This window comes from Tursiops truncatus, chromosome 4 (assembly GCF_011762595.2).
Source record: "Tursiops truncatus isolate mTurTru1 chromosome 4, mTurTru1.mat.Y, whole genome shotgun sequence".
Classification (NCBI taxonomy): domain Eukaryota; kingdom Metazoa; phylum Chordata; class Mammalia; order Artiodactyla; family Delphinidae; genus Tursiops; species Tursiops truncatus.
The window spans coordinates 48,974,516-49,000,621 of NC_047037.1; the positions used below are offsets into that span (position 1 = coordinate 48,974,516).

General features: G+C 42.8%; 1 protein-coding gene across 3 annotated transcripts in view; it reads right to left on the bottom strand.

Annotated features, from left to right (window-relative positions):
- Positions 1-25,895, bottom strand: part of TNIK (TRAF2 and NCK interacting kinase) — a 408,961-nt gene extending 383,066 nt beyond the window's left edge. For all 3 annotated transcript variants that reach the window (XM_073803896.1, XM_033855468.1, XM_033855467.1), the window contains exon 1: positions 25,504-25,895. In XM_073803896.1, the coding sequence (XP_073659997.1) occupies positions 25,504-25,560 (57 nt within the window). In that variant the 5' untranslated portion in view covers positions 25,561-25,895. The remainder of the gene's footprint in view (positions 1-25,503) is intronic.
- Positions 25,896-26,106: the final 211 nt, after the last annotated feature.

A 26,106-nucleotide genomic window follows, 5' to 3' on the forward strand; every position in this document is an offset into this window, starting at 1 on the left:
TATATATATATATAAAATTATTGATCCTTATCTTAACCCAATGTCCTTCTGTGGTCCCTGATTTCAAAAGAAATATATATCAATTAGGATGTTTGCAACTGCAAGTAAAAGAATACACAACTATAAGTGGCTTAAACAATGAGGAAATTGTTAGCTAGTATAATATGACGTCTGGAATCAGGCCAGTTCCAGGGTTGATTAATTCAGCTGTCCAACATGTAGGGACCTGAGTCCGTTTTTCTGTGACTCTCCAAGCTCTCCCCTCATGGTTACCAGATGGCTCCAGCAAATCTAAGCATCACAGTCTTACAGACGATTTCCAAGTCCAGGACAGGGAAAGTCTCGTTTGTACAAACCCATTTGTAAAAGTGAGGAAAGTCTTCCCAGGAGCTCCCAGGAAGGATTCCCCCAGGCCCCTCACTGGCCAGGGTTGTGTCATGTGACTTGCCTAAACTCATCATCAACAACAGAAAAACGGAAGCCAAGGGACTGGCTTAATCTATTCCACCCCCTCTATGCTGGGGCTGGGGAGGGGGTCCACTCCCCTGAGAACATGGGAGGGGTAAAAACCGAAACAAACTCAGAGTTTTGACAGCAAGAAAGGAGATGGGAATGGCTGATAGGCTGGTAATCAACAGTGTCTCCCACACAGAGTTTCTGGTTTTTAACAACTAGATGTGAGGTGGGCTGTTGGTTTCAGACACATTCTCTGTCAAGTTAAGAAGAATCCCCCTATTAATAAGAGTAATAGGGAAAGTAAGAGTTAGTTTAATAAGAGTAGTGTTTTTTGTTTTGTTTTGTCTTTAAATCAAGAATGACTACTAAAGTTTACCCATATCTTTTATGGCAGTTGAAATAATTCCAGAGTTAATATCCTTTGGCCTACTAATATGTTGTATTCACAGATTTCCTGAAACCGAAGCAAGGATATTTTAAAGCTTAAAAGTTTTCAGTTCCAGGGACTTCCCTGGTGGTCCAGAGGTTAAGATTCAGTGCTTCCACTACTGGGGGCACGGGTTCGATCCCTGGGTGGGGAACTAAGATCCCACATGCCACGCAGCACAGCCAAATTAATTAATTATTTTCTTTAAGTTTTCAGTTCCATACTGATTAGCAATTTTTAGACTTTCTCATACAAAGCAGGACACATACACTGCTGCTTACTAATAAACAACGCTTCGTACACGTATGATTTTTTTCATATCCTATAACAGAAAAACTGGAGAAAAAGACTGGAGTCAGAGGGTGGCAAGCAGGAGAGAAAGCTTGTTCTGGGGTGGGGATAGCAAGGCAGAAGGGCACAGGAAAGATGCAAAGGCTACTTCTAAGGAACAACCCATACTTCATCCACATCAATGTTTTGTATCACTGGCACTCCCACCACAGAATCCTTGTGAATTTCTTCAAGGTATTTCAGCTCCCTGGACATCTCAGTGCCCATCTTATTCCACTTCCCCCACATTCCTTGCCTCTACACAACTAACCATCCACCCCAGCGCTCCTAATGAATATATCTATTTTTCTATCTGTCTCTAACTCTCACTTTGGGCTTCTTGAGAGCAGAACCTGTACCTTGTGAACCTACCTACATACACCCAGTTGCTTTCTCTGCTCCAGATTCATAGTGGGCTTTCCAATTATTTGAAAAAATGATGCTGGTATTGAATGTGTTGAATACTTTATCATGCATTTATAATATGGCAAGCACTGTCCTAAGTACTTTATATGAAATACAGTATTTTTATTTTTTAATTTATTTTATTCAAGTATAGTTGATTTACAACATTGTGTTAACTTCTGCTGTAATGAAATATGTTTTTTAAATTCTTACAGTATTCCTAGGTATAGTATTATTATCTGCATTTAACAGGTGTGGAGAAAGCCTAGCGAATTTACACAACTTGCCCCAAGTTGCAAAGCTTTTAAGCTGTAGGGCCAGGACTCAAATCCAGAGTCTGATCCCTGATGTAACCTCTAAGCCATTCTGCTTCTTGTGACTCTGAAAACAAATGAGATAAGCCCACATTATGTCATGGTCACCTCTCATACAGGTTACTCTCCGTGGAACTGCCAAAAATGTTCTGGTTGAATTCACTGCCAGGGTGTCATCTGGAGAATCCTAACCAGATGCCAGGGGCCACCATCATTCATTGACACTCCCTGATTTTAGAAGGACTGAGAACAAGTTGAAGATTTGACCTTTCCAGCACACATCTGCATCGGAATAGGCAGTGGATCCACTTCGCCATCCTTTCCCATCCTCACACAGAGCCCTTGGTGCACCTGCCCCCTTGGGATCCCTCGGCCAGGTTCTCAAGAATCTCAACACACCTCAAAACGAATGAAATCAAGTGCGGCTGTATACACGTCATTTCCCCTCTCCTTTTTTTTTTTTTAATTAATTAATTTTTTGATACGGACCATTTTTAAAGTCTTTATTGAGTTGGTTACAATATTGCTTCTGTTTTATGTTTTGGCTTTTTGGCCACGAGACATGTGGGATCTTAGCTCCCTGACCAGGGGTCGAACCTGCACCCCCTGCATTGGAAGGCGAAGTCTTAACCACTGGACTGCCAGGGAAGTCCCTCCCCTCTCCTTTTATTACTGCCCCAAAGCCTATAAAAGCTTAGAATCTATTAATTCTATGTTTATAGCAGGAATTTCTACTCATTATTACCCAAGAAAGCAAGAGTCAATTTAATACACTTGATTTCAAAGATCCTATCCAATGATGCCAGGCTCCATTACAGTCATATCGGCTAATTACTGTGAAGTGCAGCAGTCTACATTTGTAAAACAAAAAAGTATCCAAGCTGAACAGGCAATACCCGGTAGAGAACATGGAGATATGGGGATAGGCTTGTTGCTGAACTGTAATCTGCAGACCTGATGGGAAAAGCTCCCCCTCTAGCTTGCTCTGTTCGCTGAATGCCAGTTAACTGCCATGGGCCTTATCCCCCTACATCTGTAAGAAAGGAACCACAAGATGCAGAAAGCACTCACTAAAGCTAATCAATATTTAGAAGTTGAAAATAAAACAAACAAAATAGACGGATTTCAGCACAGACAAAGGAAAAGAGCTTTTTTCTTATGCCCCCAAGACTTAGTTCTAGGCTAATACCTCTCTGCTTCTGGGATGCTCTGGGATTTATAGCTGCAAGAGATACTCAAGCACCTTAGCCAACGAAGAATAGCTCAGTCCTTCCTTCTGTCCCAGAGCAGACCAGCCAAGGGCAGAACTCTCTCCCACAGCAGTCAGTCAGTGAGTCTACTGCCAGGGTTGGCCCCATCATTCCCAGCTCTTATTAGGTAACTGAAACCCCTCATCTGCTGACCACACCAAGAGGCAATCCTGGAACTTCATCTGATGCCCCTGGGCTAGGGAGAGAATCTTTCTCTTTCATACACTTCTCCAAAGTAAGCTTAGAAGGTTTCAGATGACTTCATTCAGCAGATATCCGAGTGCCCACAATGTGCCACAAATGACAGGTGCTGAGGAAATCCAGGGGATGGACACCCAGCTGATTAGGAGCTAGCTATCCAGTACCACGATGTAACACAATGTCCTTTACCCTGCCTTCCTGCTAGTCATTGGTGAAGCTGCCCCACATGCAGTGCCTTTTAAAGTCCATGGAACAAAATAGGGACTATAATTGCTGTAAATTCACTGTGACTTGTCACCAATAAAAATTCACTGGTGTCCCATTTACTGGGCCTGTGCTTATAAAGAGGTTTATAGTCTGCTGTGTTAATGAACCACTTTAAAGTCTGAGAGGAGATAGAAAAGCAATAATTAAAGGCCATTTCACCATCTCAAAACCCCTTTCTGCTTCTTCCCACTGAACTTCCTAAGACCCTAGGAGGGTTCAAATAATGGCAACATTAGGTCTCACAGCTGCCTGGTACATGGGTTTTTCAATATCTTTGGAGCCACTGCACTTTCTTAAGGGTTCATTTCCCAATATCACAACTTCTCCTCTTACAGGCTAAAAACACTAAATGGTAAAACAAGTCCCCTATCCATTCGGTGCACAGTGAAGCTGCAGGATGCAAACAGGCTAACCCCAAAAGTGTGCCCATCAATGAATTATGTGATAGGTATAATAAAGGATACAAATGTAAACCAATTAATTAATTTTTTTCAAAATCAGACCGACCTGAGTTCAAAACCAGGCTCCATCATTTTCAACAAGTCTTTTAACCTAAGCCTCAGTTTCCACATCTGTAAAATTAGAAGAATAATATAGTACATATCACAAAAAGCATCAATAAGACCAGACATTTATAATAATTAGCCCATGCCTCATACATGGCAAGTGGTCTAAAAAGGTATTAGGTCTTAATATTGGTATTACTATTATTATTATTATTATTATTATTATTATTATTATTATTATTATATAAGTCGTGTTCCAGATCAGTGTCAGGTGCATCCACGTGTTTGTGTGACTTGGAACTCGGTACCCTGACTACATCACATCTGGGAACTGCAAAGTTGAGGACCAAACCTCTGCCCTAACCAAGGCCAGCATGAGCCACCAGCCTGCGCCACCTGCCTGCGCCACCTGCCTGCGCCACCTGCCTGCCAGCCCCCGGCTCAACACCTGGCACAAGCAGCCACCAAACGCTAAACCTCCGCTCAGTTTCCACTGGTTTCATGGCCATTCCAGCCTGTATCCCAGCTGCTCAGAAGGAGGGGTCATACTCTCCCCAACCTCACTGGCGCATACCAGATGGTACAAGCCTGTACGCTTCTCCTTACAGGTTTCCTACGCAGAATATGATGGTGTCCACGGCTCCTCCTCTGTCTCTGTTTGAGATCAAGGCCATGCCAGCCTGGGGGATGACCACAGTGATAATTGGCTCTGAGCCCCCTCCCAGATCTTCTATTTCTGGGACATTCCCAGGCCTCTTTCCTTTCCCACATCTCCCAGAGGCTGTTCCATGGCTATAGTGGCTACTGTCATTTCCAGCAACTCATTCCTCTGTGACAAGTGACCCTTTCAGTCCCCCACTGTCACCCCTAGAGCTCAGCTTCTCTGGTCTCACGGATCCCTTTTCTCAAGTGATCACAGCTCCTTTCAGCTTCTCATCTTCCTTGAATCTCTACCCAAATACCAATGTCATTGAACTTTATAAAAAGCAGCAGAAGTCATGTCTAACTCTTCTGAGTTGAAATTTGAAAGACGAATAGCTGTTAATCACAGAGTTAGGGACTTCCCTGGTGGCGCAGTGGTTAAGAATCCACCTGCCAATGCAGGGGACACGGGTTCGAGCCCTGGTCTGGGAAGATCCCACATGCCGCGGAGCAACTAAGCCCGTGCGTCACAACTATTGAGCCTGCGCTCTAGAGCCCGTGAGCCACAACTACTGAAGCCCGTGGGCCTAGAGCCCATGCACCATAACGAAGAGTAGCCCCCGCTCGCCGCAACTAGAGAAAGCCCACGCGCACCAACGAAGACCCAACGCAGCCAATAAATAAATAAATAAATGTATTTTTAAAAAATCACAGAGTTGATGGAGCAAAGATGGGGGTGGGGGGTTCCCAAGCGGAAGAAGCCACAGCCTACACTCTTCCGTCTTTCAGCTGGACTGTAGCTCTTGTGTCCCACCACTGTGTCCAGGGCCATGGCATTGCTCCTATCTCCTAGTGGGTGTTTAATAAATGAACAAGAGGTCTAAATCAACTAGCAACTAGCAACCACGGTCTGTTACAGTTTCTTAGAATGCAGACCACACACATCTGAATTATGAGAGGGCCACAGAGGTACAGCTCTGTGGGCCCCCAGCTTAACTACTGAACTAGAACCTACAAATGAAAATCCCTCTAATAGGTCTCATGCATTCCTATGGACTGAGCTGGAGCAGTGAACTTCAAACTTCTGGTCCTGGTACCCTGTAAGAAATACATTCTACAATTCTAAGTCGTGACCAAATACACACATATACAATACAGTACATGCACAGTAATATTTGTCTACTCCATAAATTCTTTTCCAAAGCTGGCTGTAACCCCTTGAAGTGACTCCACAGCTCATTACAGTTTGAAAATCACTGGGTTAGTGTGTAGAGAGGGAGTGGTGACTGTTGATATTGTAAAGAAGTGAGGAATGGTCAGATCATAGAAGGCCTTCCTAAATTAAAGAGTTTGGCCTTGGGTTGTAAGGCATGAGAAATCATTTCATTGAGAATTAGATATGAGAAAAACAAAACCTAGGTCCTGTCTTTGTAGAGATTACAGTCTCATCTGGGGGAGGGTGGGAAGACAGATTATCTGTCAACTGTAGGGACTGGAGGAGAAGTCAGGCAGAGGGACCAGCACAGGGACTAGGCGCGGCCTGAAACATTTTGAAAGTCGTTCAGTACAGAACGGTTTCAGACAGGAATACAGTAGTCCCCACTTCTCCACAGTTTCAGTTTCTGTGGTTTCAGTTACCTGCAGTCTACCATGGTCTGAAAATATCAAATGGAACATTCCAGAAATAAACAATTCATAAGTTTTCAATTCTGCACCCTCTGAGTAGCGTGACGAAATCTCGCCGTCCTGCTTCATCTTGCTGAGGCCTGAATCATCCCTTTGTCCAGTGTATCTGCCCCTTAGTCACGTGGTAGCCACCTCTTTATCAAATCAACTGTCACATTATCACAGTGTTTGTGTTCAAGTTACCCTTTCTACTTAATAATAGCCCCACAATGCAAGATTAGTCATGGTGGTCATTCACATCTGCCAAAGAGAAGCCATAAAGTGCTTCCTTTAAGTGAGAAGGTGAAAGTCCTCAACTTAATAAGGAAAGAAAGCAAATTGTATGCAGAGGTTGCTAAGATCTATGGTAAGAACAAATCCTCTACCTGTGAAACTGTAAAGAAGGAAAAAGAAATTCATACTAGTTTTGCTGTTGCACCTCAGACTGCAAAAGTTATGGCCACAGTGTGTGATAAGTGCTTGGTTGAGATGGAAAAGGCATTAAATTTCTACAACAAGATATTTTGAGAGAGAGACCACATTCACATAATTTTTGTTTCAATATATTGTTAGAATTGTTCTATTTTATTATGATTTTTATGTTTTCTTTCTTTAAATATTTATTTTTAGCTGCGTTGGGTCTTTGTTGTTGCGCGTGGGCTTTCTTTAGTTGCAGCAAGCAGGGGCTACTCTTCATAGCGGTGCACGGGTTTCTCATTGAGGTGGCTTCTCTTGTTGCGGAGCATGGGCTCTAGGCTCGTGGGCTTCAGTAGTTGTGGCATGTGGGCTCAGCAGTTGTGGCTCGTGGGCTTAGTTGCTCTGCAGCATGTGGGATCTTCCCAGACCAGGGCTCGAACCCGTGTCCTCTGCATTGGCAAGCAGATTCTTAACCACTGTGTCACCAGGGAAGTCCCCAGGTGCCTTCTTAAAAACGGTTACAACCCAAGCTACACCTTCAAAACAAACATGTTATGGCCAACACGAATCCCTGGCAGAGGCCTTCCGGTACCCCTCCTGCAGGTTCAACCCATTACGTTCAAAATATAGATGATTCCTTTTTTTTATTGAAGTATAGTTAATTAAAGATGTTGTGTTAGTTTCAAGTGTACAGCAAAGTGATTCAGTTACACACACACATATATGCTTATTTAAAAATTAACAGCAGCAGCTACCTTTTTTTCTTGTTTTTGGAAGATTTTTAATCACAGTTTCAATTTCATTACTTGTGATTGGTCTGTTCATATTTTCTATTTCTTCCTGGTTCAGTCTTGGAAGGTCATACCTTTCTAAGAATTTGTCCATTTCTTCCAGGTTGTCCATTTCATCGGCATAGAGTTGCTTGTAGTAGTCTCTTAGGATGCTTTGTATTTCTGCAGTGTCTGTTGTGACTTCTCCTTTTTCGTTTCTAATTTTATTGATTTAAGTCCTCTCCCTCTTTTTCTTGATGAGTTTGGCTAAAGGTTTATCCATTTTTTATTTTATTTTTTATTTTCTTGCGGTACACGGGCCTCTCACTGTTGTGGCGTCTCCCGTTGCGGAGCACAGGCTCCGGACACGCAGGCTCAGCAGCCATGGCTCACGGGCCCAGCCGCCCTGCAGCATGTGGGATCTTCCTGGACCGGGGCACGAACCCGTGTCCCCTGCGTCGGCACGCGGACTCTCAACCACTGCACCATCAGGGAAGCCCTATCAATTTTGTTTATCCTCTCAAAGAACCAGCTTTTAGTTTTATTGATCTTTGCTATTGTTTTCTTTGTTTCTATTTCATTTATTTCTGCTCTGATCTTTATGATTTCTTTCCTGCTACTAACTTTGGGTTTTGTTTGTTCTTTTCTCTAGTTCCTTTAGGTGTAAGGTTAGATTGTTTATTTGAGATTTTTCTTGTTTCTTGAGGTAGGATTGTATTGCTATAAACTTCCCTCTTAGAACTGATTTTGCTGCATCCCGTAAGATTTGGATTGTCGTGTTTTCATTGTAATTTGTCTCTAGGTATTTTTGGATTTCCTCTTTGATTTCTTCAGTGATCTCTTGGTTATTTAGTAACGTATTGTTTAGCCTCCATGTGTTTGTGTTTTTTACGTTTTTTTCCCTGTAACTGATTTCTAATCTCATAGCGTTGTGGTTGGAAAAGATGCTTGATATGATTTCAATTTTCTTAAATTTACCGAGGCTTGATTTGTGACCCAAGATGTGATCTGTCCTGGAGAATGTTCCGTGTGCACTTGAGAAGAAAGTGTAATCTGCTGCTTTTGGATGGAATGTTCTATAAATATCAATTAAATCTATCTGGTCTATTGTGTCATTTAAATCTTGTGTTTCCTGATTAATTTTCTGTCTGGATGATCTGTCCATTGGTGTAAGGGAGGTGTTAAAGTTCCCCACTATTATTGTGTTATTGTCGATTTCCTCTTTTATGGCTGTTAGCAGTTGCCTTATGTATTGAGGTGCTCCTATGTTGGGTGCATATACATTTATAATTGTTATATCTTATTCTTGGACTGATCCCTTGATCATTATGTAGTGTCCTTCCTTGTCTCTTGTAACATTCTTTATTTTAAAGTCTATTTTATCTGCTATGAGTATTGCTATTCCAGCTTTCTTTTGATTTCCATTTGCATGAAATATCTTTTTCCATCCCCTCACTTTCAGTCTGTTTGTGTCCCTAGGTCTGAAGTGCGTCTCTTGTAGACACCATATATATGGGTCTTGTTTTTGTATCCATTCAGCAAGCCTGTGTCCTTGGGTTGGAGCATTTAATCCATTCATGGTTAAGGTAATTATCGATATGTATGTTCCTATTACCATTTTCTTAACTGTTATGGGTTTGTTTTTGTAGGTCTTTTTCTTCTCTTGTGTTTCCCACTTAGAAAAGTTCCTTTAGTATTTGTTGTAGAGCTGGTTCGGTGGTGCTGAATTCTCTTAGCTTTTGCTTGTCTGTAAAGCTTTTGATTTCTCCATCGAATCTGAATGAGATCCTTGCCGGTAGAGTAATCTTAGTTGTAGGTTCTTCCCTTTCATCATTTTAAGTGTATTGTGCCCCTCTCTTCTGGCTTATAGAGTTTCTGCTGAGAAATCAGCTGTTAACCTTATGAGAGTTCCCTTGTATGTTATTTGTCCTTTTTCCCTGGCTGCTTTCAATAATTTTTCTTTGTCTTTAATTTTTGTCACTTTGATTACTATGTGTCTCAGTGTGTTTCTCCTTGGATTTATCCTGCCTGGGACTGTCTGGACTTGGGTGTCTATTTTCTTTCCCATGTTAGGGAACTTTTCAGCTATAATCTTTTCAAATATTTTCTTGGGTCCTTTCTCTATCTCTTCTCCTTCTGTGACCCCTATAATGCGAATGCTGTTGTGTTTAATGTTGTCCCAGAGGTCTCTTAGGGTCTCTTCATCTCTTTTCATTCTTTTTTTTTATTCTGTTCTATGGCAGTGAATTCCACCATTCTGTCTTCCAGGTCACTTATCCGTTCTTCTGCCTCAGTTATTCTTCTATTGATTCCTTCCAGTGTATTTTTCATTTCAGTAATTGTATTGTTCATCTCTGTTTGTTTGTTCTTTAATTCTTCTAGGTGTTTGTTCTTTAATTCTTCTAGGTCTTTGTTAAACATTTCTTGCATCTTCTTGATCTTTGCCTCCATTCTTTTTCCAGAATCATGTCCTGGATCATCTTCACTATCATTATTCTGAACTCTTTTTCTGGAAGGTTGCCTATCTCCACTTCATTTAGTTGTTTTTCTGGGGTCTTATATTGTTCCTTCATCTGGTACAAAGTTCTCTGCCTTTTCATTTTGTCTATCTTTCTGTGAATGTCGTCTTCCTTCCACAGGCTGCGAACTATAGTTTTTCTTGCTTCTGCTGTCTTCCCTCTGGTGGATGAGACTATCTAAGAGGCTTGTGCAAGCTTCCTGATGGGAGGGACTGGTGGTGGGTAGAGCTGGGTGTTGCTCTGGTGGGCAGAGCTCAGTAAAACTTTAATCCGCTTGCCTGCTGGTGAGTGGGGCTGGGTTCCCTCCCTGTTGGTTGTTTGGCCTGAGGCGACCCAGCAATGGAGCCTACCCGGCTCTTTGGTGGGGCTAATGGTGGACTCTGGGAGGGCTTAAGCCAAGGAGTACTTCCCAGAACTTCTGCTGCCAGTGTCCTTGTCCCCACGGTGAGCCACAGCTGCCCCCTGCCTCTGCAGGAGACCCTCCAACACCAGCAGATAGGTCTGGTTCAGTCTCCTGTGGGGTCACTGCTCCTTCCCCTGGGTCTCGATGCACACACTACTTTGTGTGTGCCCTCCAAGAGTGGAGTCTGTGTTTCCCCCAGTCCTGTCGAAGTCCTGCAATCAAATCCCACTAGCCTTCAAAGTCTGATTCTCTAGGAATCCCTCCTTCCATTGCCGGACCCCCAGGTTGGGATGCCTGACATGGAGCTCAGAACCATCACTCCAATGGGTGGACTTCTGTGGTATAAGTGTTCTCCAGTTTGTGAGTCACCCACCCAGAAGTTATGGGATTTGATTTTATTGTGACTACGCCCCTCCTACTGTCTCATTGCGGCTTCTCCTTTGTCTTTGGATGTGGGGTATTTTTTTGGTGAGTTCCAGCATCTTCCTGCCGATGACTGTTCAGCAGTTTGTTGTGATTCCAGTGCTCTCGCAAGAGGGAGTGAGCGCACGTCCTTCTACTCCGCCATCTTGACCCAATCTCTCACTTTGAGCCTATTATGACTTATTGTAGTTAATCTCTTATATGCCTAATGTATAAATTAAACTTGTCATAGGTAGGTGTGGATAGGCAAAAAGATAGTATACATAGGGTTCGGGACTACCTGCTGTTTCAAGCATCCACTGGGGGTCTTGGAATGTATCCCCCATGGATAAGAGAGAACTACTGTAGTTACCCTAGTCCTGGCTCCAAAGTTCTCCTTTCTTTGGAAGGAGAGATAAGTTATCTGGGCCTCATCCACTTTATCTTGAAGAAAATTATTACAGTAACAATTATAAAGCTCTAGAAGGGATGACATGAAGGTAAGTAGAAAGCAGAAGATAGGACAGAGTCCCCATCCCTCAAGGTATTGAAGAGAAGGACTTCCTAGAAACACCAGAGTAACCAGACTGGGGAATTTGCCCTCATAGTGTATGGAGCTGGTCCAACTATGAAGTAATGTCTCAGGCATATTACATTTTAACAGCTTTATTGAGGTATAATTCACTCATGTTACCACCATCCAATTTTAGAACATATTCTGTTTCTTCAAAAAGATCCCACATGCCCATTTGCAATCACTCCCCGCTTTCTTCTCCAGCCCTAACCAGCCAGTAATCTACTTTCTGTCTCTATAGCTTTACCTTTTCTGGGCATTTCATCTAAATGGAATTATACAGTATATGATCTTTTGTGTCTGGCTTCTTTCACATCTATGTTGTAGCATGAAGCAATACTTCATTCCTTCTTGCTGCTCAAGAGTATTCCATCATCTTCCACCACATTTTGTTTACCTCTTCATCAGTTGCTAGACATTTGGGTCATTTCTACTTTTGGGCTATGATGAATAATGCTGCTATGTACAGTTTTTTTTGCCTGGACATATGTTTTCATTTCTCTTGGGTGGATATTCAGAAGTGGAATTGCTAGGTCATATAATAAATTTATGTTTAACTTTTTCAGGAACAGCCAAACTGTTTTCCAACATGGCTTAACCATTTTACATTCTCACCAGCAACATATGAGCATTCCAGTTTATCCACATTCTCAAGTATATTCTAAAATCCAGATTCACATTTATTACAGCATGAAGCAGAGCCTGAATAAGGTTGGAACTAGCATCTCTGTGAACTGGGGAGTTCCTGTGGCCTTGTAATTTATTCACATTCCAAATTTCACTGAAATTTAGAAAAGAAATGATCAGAGATGTTCTTTTGAAACATGCTTGAAAACATTTAGTATCAAAACACAATACCAAAAAAAACTACATAGACCTAATCATAGAACATTTGACAAAAATATTTGTCAGAGGGGAGTTATCAAGAACCATGACAAATGAGAATGTGTTTCCCACACTAAACAGAGTTTCCCAGGGGACAAAATCTTAACTGTCAATCCTACAAACCAGCAGAAACTTGCAGAAGGCAGCAATCACAGCCAGGAACCCGAAAGAAAGTCAGGGAACGATTTCTTTAAATCTGATGCAACTTGCATTGTATCAGGTGATGAGCTGCAAAGATGAGACCCTGCTTCCAGCAAAGGAAAGAAACAGACCTGGCCTAAAGGGAACACAGAAGAGTCACAGGAATGCCCCCGCTGCTTTGAAAACCCCAGGTACCTCTTACAAACATACTGTACTCACAAATTAAAAGAGGGGGTGGGCACCCAGAGGACTGGCAAGAGCTTTGGTTCAGAGACCACAGAGGGACACCAAACACTTTCCACCACACTTTTCCTATCTAGAAAACAACCCCCCCTGTCTGGGGCTTGGATCTCTGTCTCTCTAACATTTTACTTAAAGTGTCATATAAATTTCACTGAATGTGTACGATCTCCTCTCTTCACCTACAGGTTTCCTCCTTTGGAGGCACCCGTTTTGTTCCTACAGATGAAGACCTAGGAGGACCTATGCTAATTACCCACTAGCACTCTTTCTGGTGCAATCAGCTAAGTGGAGGTTTAGGTACCCAGCTGGTCAGGTTCCAGGAGATTTCCCCTGCTAATTTTCAGTCATTCAGGAAAACAAAGGAGTAACTAAGATTGGGTTACCATGATTTTAAAGAAACCCCGTTCCTCCTTCCCTTCCCCCTGCCAAGATGTGTAGACTTCTGTATTTCACACTTTTACATCTGTTCTTCTCCAAAAATAAAAGCTGTTTATATTCAAGAAATGCTGACTACAATACCAGCATGAGTTACATCTTTGAAACACTCACAGAGAGAACATACATATTGTTCCCACCAAAGAGCATGTGCAGTTTCTTCCCAGAGCAGCACCTGGGGATAAAACTGCAGGAGAGCTCAGCAGTGCTTTTATTTATTTGTTTGCATGGAAAGAAAACTGTATTCTCTCTGACGGGTGCTAGAGTTACCAGTTAAAGAAAACAGAAGAGGGGGTGGCCTTTTAGGAACAGCAAACACTTGGCTCTGACCTTATGAAACATAAGACTACCCAGTCTCTGGCCTCTAAGAGAGTCTTAGGGGTTCAAATAGAAAACCACAGCACTCCCAAACTTAAAGGACACTTTCAACCGTGCAAATGGCTGCAAAGAAGCCATTTCAAATTCACAGTTTCCCCAGAACATAAGACACCACCAGTACTAGAAACAAAACTGTCCCAAACTTGGTCCCAGACAGAACACCTTGAAAACTGCAATTAATTCACTCCCCCATCTAAAGAGTAACTAACATTTCTGATTTAAATGCTGTACAATTCCCTGATATTTTAATAATATTAAAACCTCTCCTAAGAAAGTTGGATATGTCCCCCTAATTGTCAACACTGCAAAAAACATAATCATCTTCAACCAGATTTTTTTTTTTTTTTTTTTTTTTTTGCGGTACGCGTACCTCTCACTGTTATGGCCTCTCCCGTTGCGGAGCACAGGCTCCGGACGCACAGGCTCAGCGGCCATGGCTCACAGGCCCAGCCGCTCCGCGGCATGTTGGATCCTCCCGGACCGGGGCACAAACCCGTGTCCCCTGCATCGGCAGGCGTACTCTCAACCACTGCGACACCAGGGAAGCCCCAGATATTTTTTATATCCAGTCTACCGATTATTATCTAACCATATCTTTCTCCTTTAAAAATAGATGTTCCAAGAGGGCTCTTTGAATTCAGTTTTTCAAAAGCATCTTCCCCAGCAGTGAGTATGAAATAAAATGTTGATACATGCTCATTATCAAGTTGTGTACAAACCTGCCTTAACAACCTTCAGCGTCATCAACCTTCCCCCAAATAAAAAGACATGCACTATAAGCAGTGTGTTTATCTAAGAACTGTAGATTAAATAACAACATAGGGCATCTTTGTGGCTAGGTCAGAGATGTTTACGGATTGTTGTTACAAGGAATGTCTGTGGGATTTCTCTGTAAGGAAATCCTCTAACCTGCTGTCTAGATTCCAAACGTCCATTCCATTTTCCAAGCCTCAAGAAATAAACAACCCAAAGATTTCAGACTGCAAACAAAAGAAGGGATGAAAGAGTTTGTGAATACAACTCTTTTTTTGAGCTTCTAGGCAAATGTCAGCACCTTCTGGGGCTTTAAACTGAATCCCGACAGATCCATAGGGAAAAACAGGAAATTAACACCAGAAGGATGCATCTTCTTGATCATGGAGATGGGGCTTTTTCTGGCCCCTGAATAAACTTGCTAATAAAAAAAAAAAAAAATGGCAATGCAAAGAACAGTCCAGGATTATCAGCTGAAATGGTATCAGGTGACACTCGATACCATTTCAAGTATTCCCCTTTCTTACGAACAATTCATACACATAAAATATTAGTCTGAAGTTTTAAAGTCCACATTCTTAAAAGTAAGTGCCTTCCACAATTTGAGGCCATAAGCCTTAAGAAAAAGTTGCAGTTACCTTATATAAATGACTATTTCCTACTCTGCAACATTGTCAGGCAATGTTGAAGCTGCCGAAACGAGGATCTCACTTTGAGAACCACTGTTTAGGCAATTAGCCTGTCAAGCAGCTCTTAGAAAATCACAATGCACAGGATCACATTTACTGAGAATCAACCAGCCGCAGAAGCCTCTTCTATCTACTGGATAAGCCATGCTAGTCCTTGCTCCAAACACTCTCAAAATTGCCAACACAGGACGTACATGCAAGAAGACAATACACAGACACATGCCCAAAACAGCAAGAAATCATTACTATGGTGAGACTAAAGACGTTTCATTTCTCCAGTGCGTTTCTTTATGATGTATCCTACTGCGCAGTTTAATGTATTTTTCTCAGATAGAAATTACTAAACCACAAGGCATAGCCGTTCTCCCTCTCACTACCCCACTTCATTTCACTTACTAATGGGAGTTTCATCTGAGGCCAGGGCACAAAATGTGGTGAAGGAGCCCATTTTAAAGCTTATTTATATTATTAATATTTTAGTGTCTGTAAGGACCAAAGCCATGATCAACACTCAGTCCTTAATGGTCAGAAATCAAGCAGAGGCATTGATAAGGTGCAGATATAATCTAAACCTGCCATCAGGCTGAACAAAAGGATGCGCGCAAACAGTCCAACAGACGCCCAAGCTCTAACTCTCCAATTATTGCATAGGTTTTTAAAGCATTAACTTCAAATGCACACTTTTCTCATGACCCTGTTCTGGATTTAAGTGCATTTATATCCAGATTATAATCAGAAAGCGTATTTAATTAGATATTGTTTGCAAGTACTTTGAGATATAAAGTGCTCTATAAATGCTAAATATTATCATTTAAATACAGTTTGCAATTACTTCTTACAACCTATTCCACCCGCCACACTGCTATAATTGGATTACAGGAAGCCCAAAAAAAGAAAAAAACCACCTAGAAGTAGAAATGATGAAACCATGTGCACGTGAAGCTCAGATTTTTACCCTAGGTATAAATAATTCATAGGCATTTTAAATGGAGGGTTAGGTTGTAAAATCTAGTGAGATCAAGGCAGTTGGCCTCCACAAGACTGAAAACCACAAAGTTATGTTGATTTTATAAGTTTCTTACTTATAAACCAGGTGGAAAGTAGACTGTGGTCAAAAACACAGGGCTCTTTACTCTTCTAGCTGCCAGCTCCGTCTTCCATTTTCTCCATTCTTATCTTAAAATATCTATATCTGTCTGAAAAAAAGCGTAACTCCAGATTTTGATTTTAATAATTATCTGGCAGATAAAAGCTTGAGAATGGCTCCTGTTCTAACATGTCTTCCCATCTTGCTATCTTCTGTGATAATCGCAAACTCAGTGGTCTTCAATTCTTAAAAAATGGAAATCTTTGAGCCTGATTCCACATGCCTTCCAAACACACTTGTTGGATACTTCTCCAAAGAGAAGGGCAGATTAAACATAAACGTACCTTATATACAATGTAAAAGGAAACCACTGCTAATCGCAAAATGGTTCACATTTTATGCTTTCAGGTTTTTAGACAAGAAAAAGGACAATTCACATGCTCTAAGCTGATCTTGGTTATTTAAAAAACAAAATCACAAGGGAAGAAATATTTTGGAAATAACACTTAAAACACAACTATGCTCATCAAAGAGATCCTGTGCCCCAAACGAAAGTCTTCTGGGAAATCTGTGAACCCAGCGAGATAATACATCAGATAATTCTGATGTCATGACAAGGTCAAATACTGGCCATGTGAGTTACTATGGGCACTGACTTTAGGGTAGGTCAATCGTAAGTTCGGCCATTTAGAAGTTTCATGACCTTTGGTAGATTAATTGATTTTTCCAAGCCTCATGCATTCATCTGTACACTTACCTCACAGGAAATTGGGAGATAATTTGACAATGTCAAGAACCTTAAAGATCATTTATAACTTTCACTGTAAATTACACTTCTAAGAAGTTATTCAAAGGAAACAGAGATGTATACAAAGACTTATGTATAAGGATAAATAATGTATAAAAATAATGTGTACAAAGACTTATATATAAGGATGTTTGATTATCAAAGCACCATCTGCATGAGTTGAAAAGGTGGAAATAGCCAAAAGTTTCATCAGTAGGAATTGGTTAAATATATTATGATGCATCCCCACAGTAAAATGCTAAGTGGTCCTTAAAACCTATGATTAGAAATTTGAACACTGACTGAATGAAGAAATTAAAAATTACATTTCTTAGGCATGATTATGGTCTTGCGGTTATGTGATTTTTAAGTTTATCTTTTAGAAATACTGAAATATTTACAAGTGAAAAGATATGATGCTTCAAAATAATATGGGAGAGGAAGAGGATGGGGGTATAGATAAAATAAGATTGGGTACAAGCGGAAAATTGTTCATCTGGGGGCTCATTACACTACTCTACTTTTTAAAATAACTTTATTTAGATTTAATTGACATTCCATAAATTCACCCTTTTGAAGTATACAAGTGATTTTTAGTAAATGCACCGAGTTGAGCGAGCATCACCACGACCAGGACACGAGCAGTCTCTTCCTACACCCCCTCTCCTCCAGCTCCAGCAACCCCTAATCTACTTTCTGTCTCTATGGATTTGCCCATTCTGGACATTTCATATAAATGGAATTATATAACATGGGGCCTTTTGTGTCTGGCTTCTTTCACTTAGCATAATGTTCATCCATGGTATCGCGTGTATCAACACTTCCTTTCGTTACTGAATAATACACCATCTTAAGAATATAATGCATTTTGTTCATTCATTCATCAACTCCTGGATGTTTAGGTTGTTTCCCCTCTTTGGCTATTATGAATAATGCTACTAAAAATACTGGTGTACAAGTTTTTGTGTGGATATATGTTTTCAATTCTCTTTGGTATATACCTAGGACTGGAATTGCTGGGGCACATGGTAACACTTTGAGGAGCTGCCGACCTGTTTTCCTAAGTGGCTGCACCATTTTACATTCCCACCAGCAATGTAAGAGCATTCCAGCAATCCATCTACTTTTACGCAAGTTTTAAGCTCCCCATGATAAAGAATTTTTTTAAATTTTGCCATAGAAAAACATTAATAGTATGGAAAATGGCTGATTATTAAGTTTTTAAAAAAAAGGTTGTAGATAATATATACAACATAATCTTAATTTTTTTAAACTATCCATTTAGCTATGTGTAGAAAAAACTACTAAGCCATATACCAAAATATATATGTGGTTATCATTGGGAATCATGAATTCTTTTTGTTTTTTCTCCATTTTCCAAGTTTTCTGCAATGATCATGCATTGCTTTTATAATGAGAACAACAAAAAGCTTTTTTTAATTTAAACATACTTTTAACAATTCAGCAGTCTTTGCTCCCGTTCCCAACCTACATTTTCCAGACCCTGGAGCCCCAGAGGTCATCCTGGTGGGATTCCTAAGAAAATCAAAAATACGCATTGCCAGGCTTCCCTGGTGGCACAGTGGTTGAGAGTCTGCCTGCCAATGCAGGGGACACAAGTTCGAGCCTTGGTCTGGGAAGATCCCACATGCCGCGGAGCAACTGGGCCCGTGAGCCACAACTACTGAGCCTGCCTGTGCTCCGCAGCAGGAGAGGCCGCGATAGTGAGAGGCCCGCGCACCGCGATGAAGAGTGGCCCCCGCTCGCCGCAACTAGAAAAAGCCCTCGCACAGAAATGAAGACCCAACACAGCCAAATAAATAAATAAATAAATTTATTTTTTTTTAAAAAATACACATTGCCTTCATGAAGCTTGCTGTCTAGTAGTAAATATAAGCCAAGACAGAAAGTTCTGAGGTCTAAAAAAAAAGTTATGAGATCAGTTCGGAGAGGATTTACAAGTGAGAGGGCTAATTTCTATCTGAAAGGATCAGGGCAAATTTGGTGGAAAAGGTGGCATTGGAATGCTGAGTGCTGGGGTAGTAGGTACAGAAAAAGAGAATAAGGTAGGTCACCCCCTAAAGAGCATCCATGGGGAGAAGGAAGCTGTTCCCTATGGCAAGTGAGAAGGAATGGTCGTTAACTGCAGGGCATGGGGCGGGGCCCAGCTGAATTTTAACTGGTCTTGAAGTAAAGAGTTTAGTCTTTGTTCTGTAGACTGTGAGGAGTTGGGGAAGGCCGTGAATTAAAAATACCCAGACTGGGCTTCCCTGGTGGCGCAGTGGTTGAGAATCTGCCTGTCGATGCAGGGGACACGGGTTCGAGCCTTGGTCTGGGAAGATCCCACATGCCGCGGAGCAACTGGGCCCGTGAGCCACAACTACTGAGCCTGCCTGTGCTCCGCAGCAGGAGAGGCCACGATAGTGAGAGGCCCGCGCACCGCGATGAAGAGTGGCCCCCGCTTGCCACAGCTAGAGAAAGCCCTCGCAAAGAAACGAAGACCCAACACAGCCAAAAATTAATTAATTAATTTTTTAAAAAATAAAATAAATACCCAGACTGAAACTGTGCTTTAGGAAGACTAACGTGGCTGCAATGCACAAGGGAAACTGGCCAGGAGAAGGCTGGAGGCAAGGGGACCCAGGCAATAGATATTAAGGAAAGATGTTTAAGGTTGGGGTAAAATAAAATGTGTTTTGAGAATTTCCAGGCACCCCCTTGAGATAAGTAGAGGCAGCCTGGGCATGTAAAAAAAGTGGATAGAGAATCAGCTTTCTCTAGAGGGAAATCAGCTTCTAACCAGAATGGAAGAAATTATAAGCAGAATTCATCCAACATTTTCTATTTAAGTCCTCCCTCTCTCTCCGCTAGGAACCTCATATTTCTATGTGCAGAATAACATTTCTTACAAAACTATCACCCAGATTTTCTTGGAATTCTCAGCACGCTGCTAGTTCAGGCCCTCTTCTCACAGAGCTACTCCCCCCCCCACAGAAATGGAAGAACCAACTGAACATGAAAGCATCTTTCAGACACAAGTTATCCCAAATTCTATGAGAAACGCAGACTCAGACTGATTCTGCTCAGCTGGTCAGGGCTGCCATGTCTTGATCACAGTAGCTCAAAGCTGGGTGGGCTTTAGAACCACTATCACTGAAAGAAGGAATGGCGTAGAACAAGAAGGGCACGGAAGATTAATTCCAGGGCAGACAGAGACACAGAAAGAAGAAAGGGCCAACCAGCAAGACTCAAAGTTACGAGATTTCAAAGAGCCTTACTGATAAGGGGGGAAAATATGATCTACCCATAAAAGAAAAGTGTTGGGTATTCTTTCATCAACAAAATATTCCATGACCTCCTAAGTCAATAATTTGGCAAACAGCAAACCATGACTTATATTAGCTTTTGTACAAAGATTACTCCAGTTAATAATGAACACTGAAAATGATTACACATATTTCTCTGATGTTCTGATAACTACCACTACACCCTATTTTATTATGAGGCAACGTCATGGCAAAGAAAACACCTGTTTAATATCTCTAAAAAACAGCACATATATCTAATTAAAAAACTTGTGCTATTATCATTTTAAGATACTGTTATCTTAGCAATTCATGCAACGTTACTAAATTCTCATTTAAGACCAAATTTAATTAATTGCTCTGGGGTAATGAATTACTAATGTTGCAAGATTTCTTGAAGCCCATGAGACCTCTGACCAGAAGGTTTTAAATACTGGACTAGTAGTGTATCATTTCAGGCATCCACTCCCTGTCCCACCTCACACACACACAAACTTTGAAAAGGCACAGGCACAATATATGTGTTTTTATTTGCATAATGGTTAATCCATAAAGAGGAGAAAAAGTCATAAAAAAAAGAAAAGAAAAAGTTTTTAATGAATAATGCTGATACTTGATACTGGTTTAGAAATATGCTAATCTCCAAAAAGTTTCTGGGCTGAACTCACCTCGAGCAAAGGTCAACCCAGGCCATCAGAGGGTCAGACAGAGACCATGAAAGGTCAACATAAGGCCATACTGATACATTCAAAGGAAAAAGTACTATTAAAAAGATGCACGACCTTCTGATATCTTTTTCTCAGGATCATTTTCTGTTACACACAATCATTGGGATCAAATGTTGGTGGAATCAAGTTCCCCATAAAATTCTATTTAATCATGGAATAGCATATCTGTGTAGTGCTTTACAGTTTTCAAAGCACTGCCATAAATACTTATTGATTTTTGAAACCTGTGTATGAGGAAGGCAAGCAGTTGTGATCATTCCCATTTTTGAGTTAATTACGGACAAAGGACTGATCCAAAGTCACAGGATTAATAAGACATGGACACAGAACCCAGTGCTCAGTCCACTCCATTAACTCATTCATTTATTCAACTAACTGGGACTATGGACTCAGAGATGAACGAGACCTAGCCTCTGGCCCCAAGGAGCCCACAGTTTAGTGAGCAAGTAGAAAGAAAACCCCATACCATTTATAATACAAACGTAAAAAGCATAGCAGGAAGAATACATGCAAGTCTTCCAGATGAGGTCAATTCTTAAACCTAGGTTTCAATGGAGAAGAAAAATATCTAGGCCCAGCAGGGAGTGAGGGGTAGAGGGAGAAAGACAAGCAGAGGTCATCCAATTCTGTTCAAATAGAAAAGTGAGTGTGAGTCCTGGCAGAAACTTAAGAGTATGAAGTCAGCAGCGGCCAATCTTGGCCTTGATTGCCTTACTCTGTGGGCCCAGCCACGGTGCTCAGATTCAGATGTATGCTAATCTCCAAAAAGCTTTCTGGGCTGACCTCACCTCCTATGCAATAAAGCATACTGGTGGCACATTTCATTTCTTTTAATACTGTCATATCTTGAAGGAAGAATGACTCAAGCCCTGCATCTGAATGAGTAGATTGTTTTCTATAGCCTATGTATGTACACACACATTTCATACACCCACATGGATAGTTTATATCCGTAAAACTATGTAGAATATAAGTATCCACATAGATTATAGAAAACATACATAGAACTCTATAAACCTTGCATGCAGAGACATCTGAATAATGTGTATGTCTAGACCAACCCCTTGAGATATGTTTAGATGGAAGAGGGTTACGGAGAGAGAGGTTACCATGCAGGACAACCATCTGTCCTAGATGATTCAGACAGTCATTTGCCTGCAGAGGAGGAATTGAAGGGGTTGGACAAGATGAATTCCAAAGATACTTTAAAGCTCCATGGTTTAATGTTTTATGAGCTTACCTGCATGAAGCAGTTTCTCTATTTTTGATAAATAAAATTCCATGACCCTGGTGAAATAATTCCTCTCGGCCATTTTTTTTGTGCTCAGGCAGAAAATGTATTACTGATATTTGATTTAGCCACAGACAATGTGACTTAGAGCACTGAATGAGAAGTCAGGAAACCTATATCCTCTCCCCAAACCACCCTTCTCCCCTCCCCTACTCACCCCACCTCCAAGCAGGGAGAGGGCTGTGTGACCTTGGGCAATACACTTGACCTCTCTGGGCTACAGCTTCCCAGGTATTAAATGAAAGGAGTGGCTAAGTGTTCAACAATTCTCTTCCAGCTCTAAATCTATGAAATCATTCCTCTCCCTCAAGACTTAGTTCTCCACAGCTCTAAAAATCAGGACTAATAAAACTGGATTCAGATCACCTCTTTTCTAACCATCCTCTCTTTTCTTACTTTTTAAAACCATCCAAATCTTGCATAATTTAAGTGATCAGTGCTTCCCTGGTTGCTCTGGTTTAAATTATGCATTGTTGCTATTTGGGGAAAATTTAGACTGGGTCCAGTCTGGGATCACTGGCTGAGAACAATAAGCCCCCAAAGTGAGAAAGGATAAAGGCCTCTCCAGACAGGATCTGCTTTTAATGCATTGAGCACAGAGTTTACAAAAAGGGCATTGATTGTGTAAAGAGCCACCAAAACAGCAAGGGACTGGTAAGGCTGCAGTAAATTCTCCTAGATGCCACTGACCTTGGCTGCATTTCAGGGGTCAGGCATTCCCCAGGAAGTTCTCAGCAGGCAGGCTTTCCTGAGGATTTAGGAACAAATGAGACCTCTCATCTACATGAGCCCATCTCTCTTAATCTGGGAAAAAAGAAAAAGATCATCTGCCCTCTGATTTGTGGAGATGACCTCTGTGGCCTTTGGACTCAGCTCCAGGCCTGCACAACTCACCCACCACAAGACTGGTCGCAGACCCCTGACCTCTGGGAGGCAATTGTCCCCACATCTGCACTTAAGTCCTCCTGCTAGCAGTTCCCCATCTCCTGGGCTAGCTGGAAGCTGTATCCCTCCCTCTTTCCACACCTCCTGCAGGCAGAAATACAGTGGCAAAGCACTAAAACCCAAGCCACAAAGAGCAATTTCAGTGAATTGTGCAAAGATATCTTTTCAAAATACTGATCTCCCAAGCGCAGATCTCCCAGGTGTGAATTGAACTCCAGGTCGGCCGAGGAGCCCTTGTGGTTGCTCATAAGCTTGCAAGCTCTGGGTATCTCTGAAAACCTTCCCCAGGAAAAAGCCCACAAGGGACACCTCCAGACCAAGCCCAACTACAATCGTATAAGAGCGCTATCCATTAGAGAAGCAACGTTGAGATTCCGGCTCAGGGAAATCGCAAGACTTGCCCATTGTTCAGACTCCCATCCCCCCGCCCCGTCCTCCTCCCCAGCTTTGCCACTTTTCTCTACCCTGAAGTCTGGGCCATCCATCCACCTGATTAACCCGCTGGCAGAAACTCCCAGCGCAGAAAGTAGGGCAAATGAACACACACAGTCAGTAAAGCAGGAAGCCACAGACTTGGCCAAAGCACCCACCCCGTTACCAACCTCCACCCCCAGCTGCCCAGGGGGCAGCGGGTTCTGAATGTGGCCTTTCGGCGCCGGGGAAATAGCTTACTGTAATAACGCATGAATGAGCTTTCGCTACCCAACTATCAAAAAAAGCCATTTCAAATGGCATCTCTGCTCCTTCTCAGCCCCTTGGCTGCCTCCCAGAAACCTCACCTCTGAGATGGAAGGATTAAGGAGAAGGGGAGGGGGAGTTGAAAAGAGGAGGGTAGGTCAGGAGAGAGAGGATTAACGAGACTAAAGAAAAAGTACCACTTTGACCATAAAGGTAGTTCTTTAAAATAACAGTGAAGAAGGCAATGTCAAGGCAAGTACTGAAGATTCAGGTATACAACCCCAAGATTTAGCATCTAACAATGTATTCTTCAGGAGGGCGTGGGAACTTCCAAGCTTCACCTATCCTGCCTGTCTCTGTGTTGATAGCCACCATCAGTTCGGTCTCACCGACCCTCCCTGCCTCATGTATATACAATCGCTTTTTTAAAAAAATTTATTTTTAGTTCAAGAGAGGAAAAAGCCGTGCTAAGATTGGTAGCCCATCCTTCTCAGACCCCCGCTGCTGCTGCCACCCACACCCCTCCCCCCCTTCCAGGCAGGCAGCATCTAATTAACATCTCAAGAAAGCTCTGCCCCCTTCCCCGAAGGAGTGTGTTGGGCTTGGGGGGTGGGGAGGCGTCGAGGCTGCACTAGGATTCCTGGTATTCCGATCTCAAAACAACAGCAAAATGGATTCTATATCAGTGATGTCTTAGTCAATACAATGAAACGGCGTCTGAGGCAATTCACGTGAGGGTAAATGCAAACCAGGGGGTCTGGAGCGGGGTGGAGGTAGGTGCTTTACAAAGGACTAGCCACAGACACAGAGAACACACACACACACACACACACACACACACACACACACACACACTCACACTCCCAGGAGTTACGGTCTGATTGGGGAAAAGCAGAGAACACATCCCTTTCACCTGCTTAAGTTCAGCCATAAAACTGAAATGTCACAGCCACAAAGTCAGAAAGCACAGGCAGGGCTGAGTTAAAACGATAAATAAAGGTGAGCGGCAGACCTGCGTTTAAGAGAGCGCTGAGAGGGAGTCGGGGCGCCGACGGCAGAAAATGGGGGGAAGGGGAGGCAGTTGCCAGCTACAAGACCAGCATAGCAATAACTGCCCCCTTGGAGCGGCAGGTTCGGCGTCGCGGGGACAGCCAGGCTCACAATGTCATCTAGCAGGTAGCTGGAAAACGTGAGGGACCAGTGCCTTTATTCGCGCTGTTGTTATTCTTTTTGCAGAAAGGGACAGTGGGGTCTAGAGCCTTGGCACTAGACGACTGCCCGGGGCTTGTGTACATACACACGCACGCACACACACACGAGCCTTTCATTTTAATGCTCTTACACCGGTCTACGATGAAACTGGCATAAGCTCCACGAGTTCTCAGGGGAGCTTTGGCTGCCACCAAAGGAGGACACGTACCGCACAGCCCCTGCTGTGGGTGCTTAGCCAAAAGCACCTCAGCAACCCCCGAATCTAAACGAGAATCCAGGTTCCCTCGCGTCGCATTCGCCCGCCTCTGCCTACCAGCCCGAGCCCCAGTTCCACGCACCAAGCCCATTCACCCTGACCCAAAACACTGGAAAGAAATCAGAAAACATGTTCCACTCACCCTCAAAGCCGAGAGATCGATTTCATCCAGGCTGCGAGCCGGAGAGTCGCTCGCCATGTCGACTTCTTCGCGGGAGAAATGGACCAAAACCACCCCGAAGATTCCCCGTTGAAAATTCCACCTCGGTCTATTTCTCTCGCGTCCTCATGCGGGTGTCGCGCCAGAGGCCCGGGGCCCAGCCTCCCCCGCCCACCCCGGCCCCACAGCGCCTGATCGCGATCCTCAGCGCGTCAGTCCGCCGGCTCCGGGAGCCCAGCCTGCGCGGATCTCCAAGCCCGGAGTCGCGGTGCGTGTGGGCTGTGCGCCCTGAGCAGCTAAGGGCGCTGGGGCTGCGTGGGTGTATTTAAATGGGACATGCTTCTTTGCTTGTGCGTGGATGGCGGCTGCATTGGCTGTTATAATGAGACACATCAACTCCTCCACTCAGCTGGGGGGGTGGGGGTGGAGAACCACACAGAACTGTCTATCACCGCTTCCTGGGAGGAGTAAAGGGGGCGGGGGGGAAGAGGCGGAGGAGGCGTGGTCTCCTACTGGGGAGAGGCCGCGCTTCCTGACCCGGTCCCTCTGCACCAACGTGGGTGGGGGAGGGGCGCGCAACCTTTC